Raw genomic sequence first — 14865 nt, 5'->3', positions numbered from 1 at the left:
GTGTGTCTACTTAATAACTGAGGCCAATACTGCAAGGTTTTATTTATTTTTGAGAGATGATTTCTTGAAACCCAAATTGACCTCAAATTCAATATTTAACTGAGGATGACCTTGAGCTTCTGATCTTCCTGTCTCTGCCTCTCAGGTGTTAGAGTTACAGGCATGTGCCACTGAGGTTGGCTAAGAAATTTTTATTCCTCTTCCCAGATCCATATTATTCCATAATGTAGTAGATCCCATGGTGCATTTAACTGTCCTTACTTTAAATCTTTTCTTTTATTTACGTATCTATTTATTTTTGCAGTAGGGACATCATATGTGCAGGACCTTGGGAAGAACTCAAGTATAGACATGTGCCACCACCCCAGCTTGTGTGTGTGTGTGTATGTATGTAACATGTGTGGTCATGTGTGTGTACATGTACTCAACTAGTGCGTGATGTCTTTACCTCCTTCTCCCTTTTCTTCCCTCAATCAATTATTGATTTTGTTTTTTGTCATTGCTTTGACAGGGTCTTTCTGTAGTCCTGAAACTCCATATATACACTGATCTTGAACCCACAAAGATCTCTTGCTTCTGAGTTCTGGGATTAAAGGCATGTGCTGCCATATTCAAATAATCCTTGTTGTTTTGTTTTGTGGAGCCAGGATCTTACTATACAGTCCAGGCAGGCATGGAACTTGGCATGTAACTCGGGCTGGCTTTGCATTTATAATCCTTCTGTCTGTCTCCCAGCTGGTGAGATTAACGCATAGGGCATCACATGGGTTCTAGGTCCACTTGCTTATTACTCATATAACCCAGGCTAGCCTCCAACTGGGAAATGTTGAGCCAAGGTTGGCCTGAGAGTTCTGATCCTTCTCCTTCAACTTAGAAGAATCAGAAGTTCAAGATCTAAGTAGAGTAAGGATCATGTCTAAGTGCTGGGATTAAAGCTATGTGTTGCCATGCCCAGCTTGGTACTTTTTCCTTTTATCATCATTTCATTATGTGCTTATTTATGAGTGAATATTCATGGCATGGAGCATATGTGGAAGCCAGAGGACAACCCAAGGGAGTCTGTTCTCACCCCCCACAATGGAGGTCTAGAGGACTGAACTCATCAGGCTTGGTAGCAAGCGCCTTCCCCCACTGAGCTCTTCAAAGTTTCTATATAAAGCCGGATGTGGTAGCACATGGGTGCAATCCTACCACTCAAGAGACAGTGTGTCACTATCTTGTATGGTCTAAATTTGGGGCTTTTTTATTTTATTTTATCTATCTATGTATTTTTGCTTTTTCAAGACATGGTATCTAAGTAGTGATGGAAGCAGTTAGGACTCACTCTGTAGACCAGGCTTGCCTTGAACTCACAGAAATCTGCCTGCCTCTGCCTACCTCCCCAGTCCTTGTGCAACCACCGCCGAGTTATACAATCCAGTTTTAAAACACTTTCTTATTGAGAAGCAACTTCAGACTTTGCAAAGGTTGGAAAGAGGGGCGTGGGAGAAGCCTCGGTCAGTAAAATGCCTGCTGTGTAAGCATGAAGACTGGAGTTCAGATTCCTTCCATCATGTAAAAGCTGGGGACAGTTGGGACAGGCAGATCCCTGAAGCTGCTCCCCAGCAGCCTAGCCAGTCAATGAGCTCCAGGTTCAGTGAGAGTCCTTGTGTCAAATGTAAGCTGTGGAGAGAAGAAGAAGACACCCAAAAGATTCCTTCACTCTCATACACGCATGACCACCCGTGCACACAAACATACACACAAGCTAGGCTGCTGCCACATGTCTGAACTCAAAATACTGAGGAAATGGACACAAGAAAATCAAAACCAGCCTCATTCCATAGTGAGATCAAGGCCAGCCTTGACAACATGAAATTCCAAAAAACAAACAAACAAAAAAACCAAAAACACCTGAAAGGCAGAAAACGAAGCACTGTATATTTGGGTGTTGGTGGCACATGCCTTTAATCCCAGCACTCAGGAAGCGGAAGACCAGCCGGGTCTACAAGAACTAGTTCTAGGACTGCCACCAAAGCTACACAGAAACCTTCTCTCAACATACCAAGACGAAGATGAAGAAGAAGAAGAAGGAGGAGGAGGAGGAGGAAGAGGAGGAGGAGGAGGAGGAGGAGGAGGAGGAGACAAAGACGATGAAGAAGAAGAAGAAGCTCTGTATGTACATTTACATTTCCCTAAACATTTACATTTCTAATCACTTATTTTGTATTCCCTGAAACATTCAAACATACGTTATAGACATGGTTCTTCATGACAGGAATATTGTCTGCAGAGCAGTTTATCAGCCCAATGGCCACAAAGACCGCTCTTACCCTGTAGTTTCTGCTCTGCTGGGGCTCAAACCTAGGGCTGTGGGCATGCAACACAAGCATTCTGCTGTCGAATTCCACCTCCGGCTTTTGTTTTGGGACGGGCTCTTAGGCTGCCATTGAATTTGTGATCCTCCTGCTTGGGCTCCACAGAGCTGGGATTATAGGTATTTATAACTGGCTAGTGCTTTCCTGTTGCTCTGAGAGTCCAAGGGATCATCAGGAAAGGCATGAAAAGGTCTTTCTTCGTAGACCTCCTCTCCAAATCACAGAGATCCACCTGCCTCTGCCTCTCGAGTGCTGGGATTAAAGACATGCATCACCCCTACCCGGCTCTTTCTTTTATGTGGAGACAGAAAAATCTCACTAATCCTAGACTTGTTGAGCTTGCTAATTAGCCAAGGATAACGTCCAATAAATCTCTCTCCCTCCACTACCCCAGTACAAGGACTAGAGCGCACACCATCTCACTTGGCAAAAATCTCTCTCTTTTCAATTTACAGGCAGTAACAGCCATCTTTATTTATTTATTTATTTTGGAGACTATGTAGACCTCGCACTCAAGAGAGCTATCTGACACTGCCTCCTGAATGCTGGGAATAAATGGATGCACCCCTATGTCCAGCCTTCCTTTCGGATTTTTTTTTTGAGACTTAATTTTGTAGCAAAGGGTGACTTGGAACTAAAGATTACCCTGGGGCCTGTGGATTAGCTCAGTGGGCATGGTAGTTTGAAAGCGAAATGTCTTCTATAAATTCATGAATGTAAGTGCTCGGTCTCCAATTGGTGGTGAGGTTTCGGGAGATTATGGAACTTGTGGCACAGGAGCCTCTTAGGGGAAGTATGTCACTGTGGGTGGGCTTAGAGAACTTAAAGCCTTGCCCTCTTTACTTACAGATAACTCTCCCTCTCTGCTTCCTGTGTGTTAGAGATGTGATTTCTCAGACAACAGGCCCTGTATCCAAACAACCAAAAGCTAGATCATTTAACAATGTCATTTTATTTCCAACATAGAAACATATATTGCCATGATTGGGGAAGAAGCAGGGGTTAGCTCCAGTAGAATCGATCAAGGTGGCCTTCTTTTCTCCCTAGTGCAGGGTCTTGGCTTCTGAGAGGCGTCTAGTCCCGTGCTGCAGAGAGGTGAGACATCCAGGTGACCCACAGTGCTAACAAAGCTGGGATCACCTTGTCAGCCCACCAACTCAATTCTACCCAGCAGTAATAAGATACCCCAGCGCTTGGCTTGCTGGGCTCTGCAAACCATCTAGCATCCAGAGAGGACCACCCAGTGTTCTCAGCAGCAGCGTCCTGTCTCGTTCTCCTAGGTCTGGCCAGCAGGATGCTCCTGCAGAGGAGGTCAGATCTTCTACCTGCTTCTTCAACTAACTTTGTACTTCTTCCTCTTTTCCCTTCACCTTGTTTGTTTTTTTTATAGACCGACTTCTGTGGGTAGCCCAGGATTCCTGGGACAGCAAGTTCTGCAGTTGTAGATCAAGCTGACGTCACGGAGATCTGCCTGCCTCTGCCTCCCAACTGCTGGGACTAAAGGTCCACAGCGCCCCAGGCTGACCTTGTGTTTCCTTACACTATTTTGACTTAAGTGTGTGCAGATGCACTCACACACTATATGCTTACACTGTGTACGTGTGCAGCGGTGTCCGTAGACACACACACTTGCAAGCTCAAGGTATGTGTGTGTAGCACAGGTGTTCGGTGTCAGATGTCACTTTCGAGTGCCAGGCACATTGTGTTTTAACACAGGCTTTCTCAAGGCCACTGACGTGGAAATGCATCTGCCTCAAAGGTGGCACACACCCACAATCCTGGCATTCAGGAGTCAGAAGCTGGCACATCTCTGTGAGTTCAAGGCCAGCCTGGTCTAGAGAGGAAGGGCCAAACAGAAAAACCCTGTCTCCAAAACAAAAAAATCACAACAACAGAACAAAAACGGAGATTCACCTGTCTCCATCTCCAGGTGCCGGGGTGGCCAGCTTCAGCAAGCCTGCCGGTCCTTTTCCTTGGATTCTGCACATGAACACATACCAAACAAGGTAACTAGACAGCGTACAGACAGACAGTCATTGTCAGGCTTCTTGTGCTTCTGAATCTCACCCAGGGAGTCGATTTCACACTCTTGCTTAGTGCCAATCGTTTCTCTTTATAGATAGCGGGGCCAGGAAGAAGCAGCAATGTAGTTTACGAAATTTCTTCAGGGACAACCCCTGGACAGAACATCTATGACAGCTATTTTGTTCTTTTATTAGGATACTGTAGAAATGGAATGAAGTAAAGAAGGATAGAATCACGTCAGATGGGTACAGAGCAGTGGAAGCTTCCCCCGACCCCACCTCTGAGCACACCCAGTCACCCCAATTTGTGGCAGGAATTGAAGCAGGGACCCCAGGAAACCAGGCTCACTAACACGGAACTGGTACAGAAGTGCCACAAGGGGGCAGCACAACATCAGAGTTTCTGATGTGTGGCAGGGCCAGCAGCCTTCCTGCCTTTCTCATTGGCACAGGTGGGGATCTCCATGTTCCCCAAACCTTCCTGTCAGTGCCTCCCACAGGGCCAGCAGGGAGTACTTACCCAACAGCTCCTCAGTGCTGTGCACAAGGATGAACTCAATTGGCTCAGGACAATTCCAGATGTGAGTCACAGGAAATAGCCCTGCACATCTGGATGCCAAATTTCTTCTCTCTGTCAGAAAGATCTTTTGATTCACAAGGAATACGTGGTTGGAATGGGCTGCTATGTCACTGTTTTCTCAGATTGGGGCATTAAGATTTGGGGGTAGGTGCTGTTGGTTTTTCAAAAAGAGTGGCATTCCTTCTAGACGGGCCTCCAACTTTCTGTGTTGGAAGAAGGCCTTGACTCTCTGATCCTCTTGTGTCTTCCCCCCAATACCGGGATTCACGGCATGCTCCACCTGGTTTCATTTTATGCTAAAGAAGCCAGGCCCAGAGCCAGTGTGTATGCTAGGCACAGTGAGCATTAGTCCTTTGTTCACTTTCTGTGTTTTAGACAGAGAGCCACCAAAGCCTAGCCTACTGTTCCTCATGGAGGCCAGGCTGGCCTTGAATTTATGGCTAGTCACTAGACTAAACCTCTAGAGTCCTGGGATTATAGGCATACACCTTCACCCTAGCTCTATCATCTAGTTTTAAGACAAATCCACAAACTCCCTAGAACTGTCTAAATGTGAGGGATAGGAGATTGCCCCAAGGGGTGAGGTGACTAAACCTTCAAGCAGTGGGGGTGAGGCTCCATCTTCCTAGTTTAATCAGCCTGAGGTCGGGACATGGGCTGGTTAGGGCTGGTGACTTCCATTTTGTTTCACGCAGGTGCATAGGGAGTTAGTTGCGGGCGACTCGAGGGCTTCTGGTCAGAACATACCTTCAACGCTGCCTGGATACACAGGGGAGAGTCTGGGGACTCTGAGATGATACATGACTGGGACAGCCTGCTCTTCCTCCCCCACAAAGAACACAGCTCACTAGCTTCAGAAGAAGAGTGGCGTCCAGCTACACCCCTTGTGTGTGCAACTTCTAAAGACTCTCCGTCAGAAAAACAGGTCATCTAGAAAGGCTAAAAGAGAGACAGAGAGAGAGAGGGAGAGAGAGAGAGAGAGAGAGAGAGAGAGAGAGAGAGAGAGAGAGAAAGAGAGGGGAGAGAGAAATCAGGGTCAATGTGTAAGATCTTCAGTTCCATCAGGAGGTATTTCTCAGCTACAGAGAGAAATACCTAGTCTGAGGCTAGCCTGCCTGAGTTCTAGGTGTGACTCAGTTAGGGTAACTCTTCCTCACCAAGCAGAAACATGGGTTTGGTTTTCAGAACCAAAAAACCAGGCTTGGTGTGGAATTCCTGTAATCCCTACATTTGTACGCAGAGGCAGAAGGATTAAAATATGAAGGATATCCATCCCTACATAGATGATTTAAAAAGTAAAACTTCTAAAATACACTGAGACAAGTTACATACCTATACCACCTACACTCAGTTGGCTGAGGGCAGGAGGATCGACGGTCCTTGGCAGCCGGGACTACATACAGTAAACCGGAGTCCAAACAAGAGGAGAGAAAAAGAAAGGATTCTTCGTTAGAAGGAACCAATAGATATGACACTGTGGGGTTTAAGAGTCATATGCTTTTGCAAAGAAAATAGACGACCATGAGTACAAGGTACCGACAGTCGGCAGTGAGGGGGAACAGACAAGGACAGGGTTGAAGAACTCTACAAAAGGCAAGTGAGTCTTCCTCCCACCTCTCTTGACGATGCCAGCAAGGTGGCTTCTCCAGCTTGAGGGCTGCCAGTAAGGACCCTGCATCACCACCTCTTGCCATCCAGTTTGCCCTTAACAGTCTTAGAGCCAGAGAGGGGCACATGCCACCCATTGCGGCTGAGGAAAGAAAGGGAGAAAGCAGAGGCTGGCTAGATCCTTTGCAAAGCGGGAGGCCGGGGCTAGAAGCAGCTTTTCTAGGCTAGGGTGCTAAACACTGAGTTTGGTCTCAACTAACTTCTGTTGTGTGGGGCTTGGGTGAGGCCTAGAACTCCTGATCAGCATGCATCACCTCCCAGGTACTGAAAACAGACACGTGCCACCGTTCCTGGCTTGCTTGCTTCGTTTTTTAATATTTGCTTTTCAAAACAGGGCTTCTCTGTGTAGCCCTGGCTGTCCTGGAACTCACTCTGTAGACCAGGCTGGGAGGGAACTCGGAGATCCACCCACCCTTGCCTCCCATGTGCTGCACCATCACGACCTGGCTTTACCCGGCTCCTGACTGTTTCTTGAGACAGACCCTCTGTGTGTGATGCTAGCTTGGTATTCCCTATCTCATGCTGGCCGCGAAGCCTACCATTTCCATGCCTCAGTCTCCTGAGTGCTGACATTAAATCTAATCCCCATCGTTAATGGCTAAGTAATGTTTAAGGCAGGCGAGCGAGGGACGAGGCTCAGATATGGAGTTTGTGCCTAGTATGAATGGGCCCTGGATTTCATCACCAGCATTGTATAATATTGGGCTCGGTAGCTGCCATTGGGAGGTAGAAGCAGAAAGATCCGAGTTTAACTGCTGCATAGGATGGTAAGATTCTCCAAAACAAAGCCAGGCAGTGGTGGCTGTGCTCGCCTTCAGTGCTAGCACTCGGGAGGCAGGTGATTTCAGGGCCAGCCTGGTCTAAAAGAGCTAGTTCCAGGACAGCAGGACAGACTCCAAAGCTACAGAGAAACCCTGTCATGAAAAAGAAACAAACAAACAAACAAATTAAAAATGATTCTCCAAAACAAAAGAACATGTGACACCCACTTGTAGTTCCAGACTCAAGAAACTGAGGCTAGACGATGCTGGGACTTAAGAAACCAGCCTGGGTTGGACAGAATGTGGCTGATTCCCCGAGTTATTAGAAATGCTGTCTACAGTTCTAGGTTCACAGTGTGGGGTGGGTTCAGTTTCCAGTGTGTGTGTGGGGGGGGATACTCCCAGTGGGTGGGGTGAGAGTGACCACTCACCACTGTGGGGCAAAGTCTGGAGGGGCTCGGATAAGCCACACTTCTGTATCTTGAAACCGCAGCGCTCCAAGGAGAAACGAGGGGGATCCGAGTCTGGAGATATCGCCATAAAATTTGGGGGGGCAGGAGAACAGAGTGACACCAGAGGCCGGGGTATCCGCCATCACAACGACCTGCGCTGAATGCTGGGACACATTCTTGAATATAGAAGATACCCAGGATGGTTCTAATGAGGAAGACAGCTGGAGAGATGGACCACCACACCAGTCGCACAGTCTTCTCTGGGTCTCTTGCTGTCACAGTTTGGCAAGGTCTAGGCAGAAAGACCACGAGATGAGATTTTACCAATGTGACTGTGGCATGGATGAGGCAGCTTCCCGGAAGCACACCCCACCCACATCCAAAAGAAGTGGAAAAGCCTGCTCACCTTTAAAAGGCTGGGAAAAACAGAAGCCTTCTTAAAGAATTTCACTGGCCAGTGCAGATTCAGGCAGACTCAGGCAAGTTGGAGGCAGGAGGCACAGCAGGATGCTGACCCCTCATTAGGTTTTCAGGTTTAACTCTGACACCTACCAGTCCCTCAGGGTGTGGCACATGGTGTTAAGTGCAGGAGCTAGTTGTCACTGATGAGAATGGTGGCCTTGAAGGAACAAGCAGGCAGAGGCAGGAGGTGAGTAGCTGGAAGGCAGAATTGGTGGAGAGGGGGACTCTGCTGCCCTGGGGTCACTCACTCCCCAGCTCAGATTTTCCCAAGCTTTGGGTCTGAGGACTCAAGCAATGGAACCTGCTGGAATTACTTGTGGGGATTCCTGCTAAAGGTTCTTGCGGGAGCCTACCCTCTAGAGGAGTCGGTCCTACAGGGCTGCTTGCAGGACACATTCTCAACCTGGCAACCCAACTTAGGCCAGGCTGACTAGGAATACTCTCCTTGGGGGAGAGAAGTCTCACCCTATGGAGAAGACCGTGTTCTCTGCCAAGAAATGGGGCAAAGGTCAGTCACTACCCAGAGCACCACTTCTGATGTTCCCGCAGGCATGGGGAGAGGGCAAGGCACTATTGTTCCACAAGACAGCCTAGGGCACCTTTGCACCTCAGTCCTCCACACTGAGCTAGACCCTGTGGGAAGCCTACCCTTCCTGCCTGGGATTTTACCTGGAGAGATAGATGTTCTCTGGAGTGGACAGCTCTTCCTCTGCAGGAGGGGCCTGTGGCCAGATGGTGTCCTGGGCATCTGGCATGGGTCCCCAGAGTGGCTGTCTGAATCTCATCCAGACCGATCCCCAACCCGTGGCTCAGAAGCCATGGAGCTGGGGCTCGACCTCTTCGGGGCTTCAGAGAGAAAGGCACAGGAAGGAGACTCTTAGTGACTTCAAAACACACAAGACTTAGTGCACTGCCCAGCAGCGCCCAAGTACCCGACATGTTCCTCCAAGGAATCTTTGCCTCCTTTGGCCTTGCCCCCACCTCTCCCTGCTTGGCTCAGCATCTCTGCTGTCCCCCTGTTGCTCAACAAGCCTGAGGTCACACTTCAGGGGACACCTGGTCTTTCTGAAGGGACAGATTGTTATGCTCACAGTGTGCCATAGTGGACACAGGCATCATTTATCACAAAGGACAGGAGGAAAAGTACAAATCAGATGAAGTGAGAAAGGTGCTCACCTGGTTCTGTGGGTGCCTCTAGGATCCCCTGACTGTGGAGCCTGGTTCTCACGGGAGGCATGGTTACTCTCTGCAGGAGGCAGGCAGCAACATAGGTGTCGGAAGCCATTGACAAGGGTTTTCTTGACCCTCTTCCAGCGGTGACGCCTCTGGTTTTGGGAGGAAGCTGGCCCGGCATCCTGGGGCTGACCATGGCTGATGGCCTCTTCCTGTCTGGTGGTCAGCAGTGTGTCCCCAAGGGAGGAGCCTTTGGGGGTTACACGCAGAGTCGTCCCCAGCGAGCTGCAGAGTTTCTCTGCATCATTTGCAGCCTCATTGTGGTCTGCCCCATGAGGGTGGTACAGAGAGCAGGATGTCTGGGCCCTCGCCGTCAGGCTGCCACACAACCCGATCTTCGATGGAGAGAAACTCTTGCTGCTGTCCGGGCTGCTGCTAATGAGGGAATCAGCCACAGGACAGCGCAGGTGGGATAGGTGGGCAAGCCCTGGCTCCATGGGTGTTGTGGGTTTCACCCGGTGATGGCAGCAGTCTCCCCCGGGTGCCTGGTGTTGCAGACTCAGGTATGTGGCCATCGCCTGATCAAATTTTTGGACTTCTAGACACTCAATTATTTCTTCACCTGCCATGGTGCCGACAATGCTAGGGCTCAGGGTGCCTGGGAGACTCTGGATGGATGCCCGTGCCTGGCTGTTCCTGATCATGGGGCGCGTCAGGATTTGACTGATGGTGGGCCTCCTGTTGGGGCCGATCATGAAGATTTCCACGATTACGTTGAAAATATCAAGTGGGACATGATGAGGAACGCTGAAGTTTGCAGCCAAAATTTGCTGCTTCAACCCCATAGAAGAGCTCGCTTGGAACGGAAGGTGCCTGGCCACCATGTAGTAGAGGAGCACGCCTAAGTTCCAAACATCGCTGGCATAGCCATCGTATGGCTCCACTCCGAAGAGTTCCGGGGCACAGTAGGCCAGAGTGCCGCAGAAAGTCTTTAGTTTTGTCCCAGGGACAACTCTGACTGCCAGGCCAAAATCACAGAGCTTGGCATTTCCAGAGGCGTCGATCAAGATGTTATTTGCCTTAATGTCCCTGTGGACGATACAGTTGTCGTGGCAGTACTTCACTGCCTGTACTACCTGTCCAAACAGCCTTCGAGCCTCGCACTCCTGTAAGCCTCCCGGTTTGCGAATCTGACGCAAGAGGTCCCCTTTGGAGGCGTAATCCATTATGAGATAAGTCATGTCCCGTGTCTGCACCTCTCGAAGGAACCTGATTATATGCGGATGAACGAGGGATCTCATTATATCAACCTCATTGTGGTTCGGGGCGCAGTCCCCATTCACATTTGCCAGAATCTTCACAGCCACGTAGCTGACAGTGGGCATGTGAAAGGCCAGTTTGATTGTGGCAAAAGTTCCTCGTCCCAGAGTTGTCAGCATTTGATAGATACTGCTAAATGTCTCCTTGTCACAGTAGAGGGTCTCTCTGACCTCCTCCATGGCCAGGTTCTCGCTGAAACACAACGGGAACTTTAAACAAACAGTTTAAATCACACCAATGAGAATGTTTATCACTATGAATTCCTACATTCCAAAGAGAAAAAGAGTCACAGATATTTCAGGCAACCTAACCAGCTACGTAGTGCTCAGGAAGGGAAGGAAGTACCTTCCAAAGCAGTGGACAGCAGAACATAACACAGGTCAGGTTGGCCGGATTCACCCAGAAACTGAGAGAAGAAAACAAAGGGTCGCAGAAGCTACGAGCCACTGATTGGGAAGGAGAATCATCCTCTTACTTGAGCTGAACACTCATTGAGAGACAAGATACTAATAAAATCATATGCATGAGAAGTTGAGGAGACAACAGACACCCTGAAAACAGAGAGTGTCTAGGTGCGGAGATGGCTCAGGAGGTCAGAAGGTTTACTATTCTGGCAGAGGACCTGTGTTTGGTTCTCAGGACCCTGGTCAGGTGGATCGCTGCCTCCAGTTCTAGGAGATCCTATACCTCTGCCCTCTGAGGGCATCCAAACAAATGTGTGGACGATCGCAAGGGCAAACACAGACACACACACACACACACATGTATACTACAAACACACATTTGAGGTCGCTTAATGTATACTCACATGTACTATATATAATTTTAAAAAGTGATATGTATTTTGATTAATTTTCTTTCTATGAACTGGAAAGGCATAAGACGGCAAAAGATCCCCTAGGTGCGGCACTTCAAGAAGTTATGTTGTCATGGGATTGCTGTGAGGCAGACCTGGTCTTCTGCGAGAAGAGTCCATGTTCCTAACTACTGGGCTGTTTCTCCAGGCTAACCCATCTCCCAAAGAAATCTGTTTTTGAAAACCCTGAGAGTCCTTCTCATGGACTGGAAAATGTGGATGGAATTGAGAAACTTCTTGATATAAATTCAAGTAAGAAGACATGATGAAGAACAAGATTGAAATATTTATGAGGAAGGAAACTGCATAGGAAAGCCCAGGAGCAGGCAAACCTACTGATGAATCCTCCCAATCTCTTGAAAACAAATGTCAGTGTTCCTCAATACTCCATAAAATAGAAAGGTCCTTAGTAGTTCCAAACTCATTCATGCCCAAACCAGGAAAACACAATGAAGAAAAATAGAGGCTATTTCCATGATGAACATAGATGTAAAGTCCTTAATAATACTGCTTAATACTTTTCACCAAATTCACATAAGTCAGGCCATACTTCACGGTTAAAATATGCTCCCAAGGATCCTTGCAAGGATAGCTCTACGCATTTAGCCTGACAACACAACATTGAAACAGAATTAAGGGCAAGAGTGCCACAGTCATACAGAAGGACGGCCACAGAGAAGGATGAAACTGTGGTGCTCTCAAGAACATGGTTGTCACCAGAGAAGATCGCTCTACATGGGAAAAGCCAGTCCTTCAAATGTGTCACTTTTCTTCTCTCATATGTGGAACTTGGGAGCAGGAGGAGGTCCTCAACATAAGAGGAGGCTCCTAGGAATGTGGAGGAGGTCGTGTGAGAAGAAAGCATAGCAGCGTGGGTTAATCACATGATCAAGTGCTCAGAATGCATTAGAGATGTTCCTGCGATTGCCAGGACTAAATTGTTCCTATGATATGGTACGCCATAACAAGGAAAGGCTTGAAATGAGAAAAGAGAAACAGACCAAAGAACACATAACAAAAGTAAATGAAGAAGTAAAACTAAAGACAGAGGTTGTGGGGAGATGAGTTAGTGTTTAACAGCACCTCCTGCTCTTTCAGAGACCCCTGGTTCGAGGCCCAACACACATGGTGCTCACAATCAATTGTTATTTGAGTTCTAGCTAATCTGTCTTCTTTTGACCTCCACAGGTATGAGGCTCTTGGTACACACAAAGAAAGAAAACAATATACTCATACACATAAAAGAATAATATTAAAAGTTATACCCCAAGATGCACAACTTAAATATGAAAACTACCGGGCTGTGGTGGCACATGCCCTTAATCCCAACACTCAGAAGGCAAAGCAGGTAATCTTTTAGTTTGAGGCCAGCCATATCTACAGACTAAGTTCCAGGAAGGCCATAGCTACACAGAGAATTTCTGTCTTGAATTCTCCTCCCATACACTCACAAAATAAACAGAGTAAAAAAAAAAAACATGAAAAAGTAAGCTCATAAATCAAGCCAGAAAATGAATAAATACACAGACAACAACAACAACAATCAAAGGCAACAAAGCTGAAGGGAAACTTACTATGTTGGAGTCCAGCAGCTCTTGAAAGTCCAGTAGTCTCTTTCACCAGCACAGAGCTCCAACCACTTTCCACCTCACGAACCCGCTTGCACTGTAAGGAGAGGAGGCAACCTCAGCCAGTGATGTGATGGCACAGGCGCTGGCATTGTGAGGTCAGAGCAAGAAAAGGACAAATGGTGGCTTTTCACAGCTCACGGGTTTTCTTCCCCTTCTGTCACCAAGTACAGATCGGCTGAGTGAAAAAATGAGAACATGAAGGGACTTGAGAGGGGTGGGCAGGAGGCAGTGAGATCAGGGGAATGGGGCTTTTCCCATCTCTCCTCCCGAAGACGCAGCTTCTGCCTTGCTCCATTCTCAGTACTACTCCTCTTCCCTCTTCTGTTTCTGTCTCTCTCTGCCTCTCTGCTCCTCTCCTCTTTCCCCTTCCCTCCATATCCACTAAATAAATATCCAACCTCACTCTGCAAGGCGTGTCTATCCATCTGTCTCAACAAACTGAAATAAAGAAAGAAAAGAAAAGAAAAACAAAAAAACTCAGGGAGTGGAGTGAGCAACAAGTTGACAAGAATTAGCCAAGGAAGAACAAAGTAGCCAGCAATATAGGAAGAGAGGGATGCACAGGATGGTGTAGGCAAGCACTTAGCTATTCGGGGTCTTTTTAGTTTGGGATGAGTGAAGAGATGCTTTTCTTGCTGGGTCTCTGTCCAAATAGGAAAGTAGATTCGTTGCGTCTTGGCCACTCTTAGCTAGCAGGTTATCACCCCAACATCTGAGTCCCAAGTTTTTTTGTGTTTTTTTTTTTTTTTTTGGATTTTTTCGAGACAGGGTTTCTCTGAAGCTTTCGGCTCCCGTCCTGGAACTAGCTCTTGTAGACCAGGCTGGCCTCGAACTCACAGAGATCCGCCTCCCTCTGCCTCCCTAGTGCTGGGATTAAAGGCATGCGCCACCATCGCCTGGCTCTGACTCCCATGTCTTTATTGGTAAATAGAAGAAAAGAGGCTTAGTTAAAACTTACATTTGGTGACTGTGGCCAAGCTGGTACCAGCAGGACCAGAAATCCGGCTAGGCCTCAGCCTATGTGGTGAGGTGTTGAATGTCAGGCCCTGGGGAGAAGAAAGTAATTAAAATACAGGATGATTCAGGTTAGGCCATTAAACTGACAGAAAAGCAAGAAAAGTCTCATAAAAGTGAGCACTTGGCTTTTTTTATTAGTTTGTCAGGGCAGGTTTCTCTGTTTAACAATCATGGCTGTCCTGGAATTCACTCTGTAGACCAGGCTGGCCTCAAAGTCACAGAGGTTCAGCTGCCTCTGCCTATTGATTGCTGGGATTCTAGGCGTGCACCACTGTGGCCGGGCACATGGCAATTATTAAAGCTAGGAAAGTTGAGGCAGAGGACCTGGAGTTCAGGTCAGCTTTGGCTACACAGTGGCCTTGAGGCCAGCCTGTGCTACAGGAGACCCTCTCTTACCAAACCAAAAAGCAAAAGCAAACAGAAGAGCAAGGACTGCTTTTGTCTTGTACATGATTGAGGGCCCCAGTGCTTCAAAAGTAACCTTGGCTGTGAGACACAGGGCATGGACTGATAGAGATATGAATAATTTGCATTTTGTGGATTTTAAGGTCAATTTTGTTATAT

At 47.7% G+C, this 14865-nt stretch overlaps 1 protein-coding gene across 1 annotated transcript; it reads right to left on the bottom strand.

Annotated features, from left to right (window-relative positions):
• Positions 1-3290: 3290 nt before the first annotated feature.
• On the bottom strand, positions 3291-13318 carry LOC142843399 (sperm motility kinase 2B-like). Its single transcript, XM_075960700.1, has 11 exons — positions 13228-13318; positions 9481-10989; positions 8974-9150; positions 8249-8461; positions 7822-8134; positions 6294-7543; positions 5709-5900; positions 4902-5012; positions 4425-4580; positions 4272-4337; positions 3291-3442 (listed from the first exon to the last, which is right to left on the bottom strand). Exons 2-3 carry the CDS (start codon positions 10974-10976, stop codon positions 9114-9116), a joined length of 1533 nt encoding a protein of 510 aa, XP_075816815.1. The 5' UTR covers positions 10977-10989; positions 13228-13318; the 3' UTR covers positions 3291-3442; positions 4272-4337; positions 4425-4580; positions 4902-5012; positions 5709-5900; positions 6294-7543; positions 7822-8134; positions 8249-8461; positions 8974-9113.
• Positions 13319-14865: the final 1547 nt, after the last annotated feature.

Source organism: Microtus pennsylvanicus, chromosome 2, assembly GCF_037038515.1.
Source record: "Microtus pennsylvanicus isolate mMicPen1 chromosome 2, mMicPen1.hap1, whole genome shotgun sequence".
NCBI lineage: Eukaryota > Metazoa > Chordata > Mammalia > Rodentia > Cricetidae > Microtus > Microtus pennsylvanicus.
Note: the sequence above shows the minus strand (reverse complement) of the source record. Positions and strands in the feature narration are given on the sequence as shown.

Coding starts and splice junctions, on each gene's coding strand:
- LOC142843399 (XM_075960700.1), bottom strand. CDS start 10,976: ATGGAGGAGGTCAGAGAGACCCTCTACTGTGACAAGGAGACATTTAGC. Junction 9,151..9,480: donor AGAGGCACCCACAGAACCAG/GTGAGCACCTTT, acceptor TTCTCTCTGAAG/CCCCGAAGAGGTCGAGCCCC.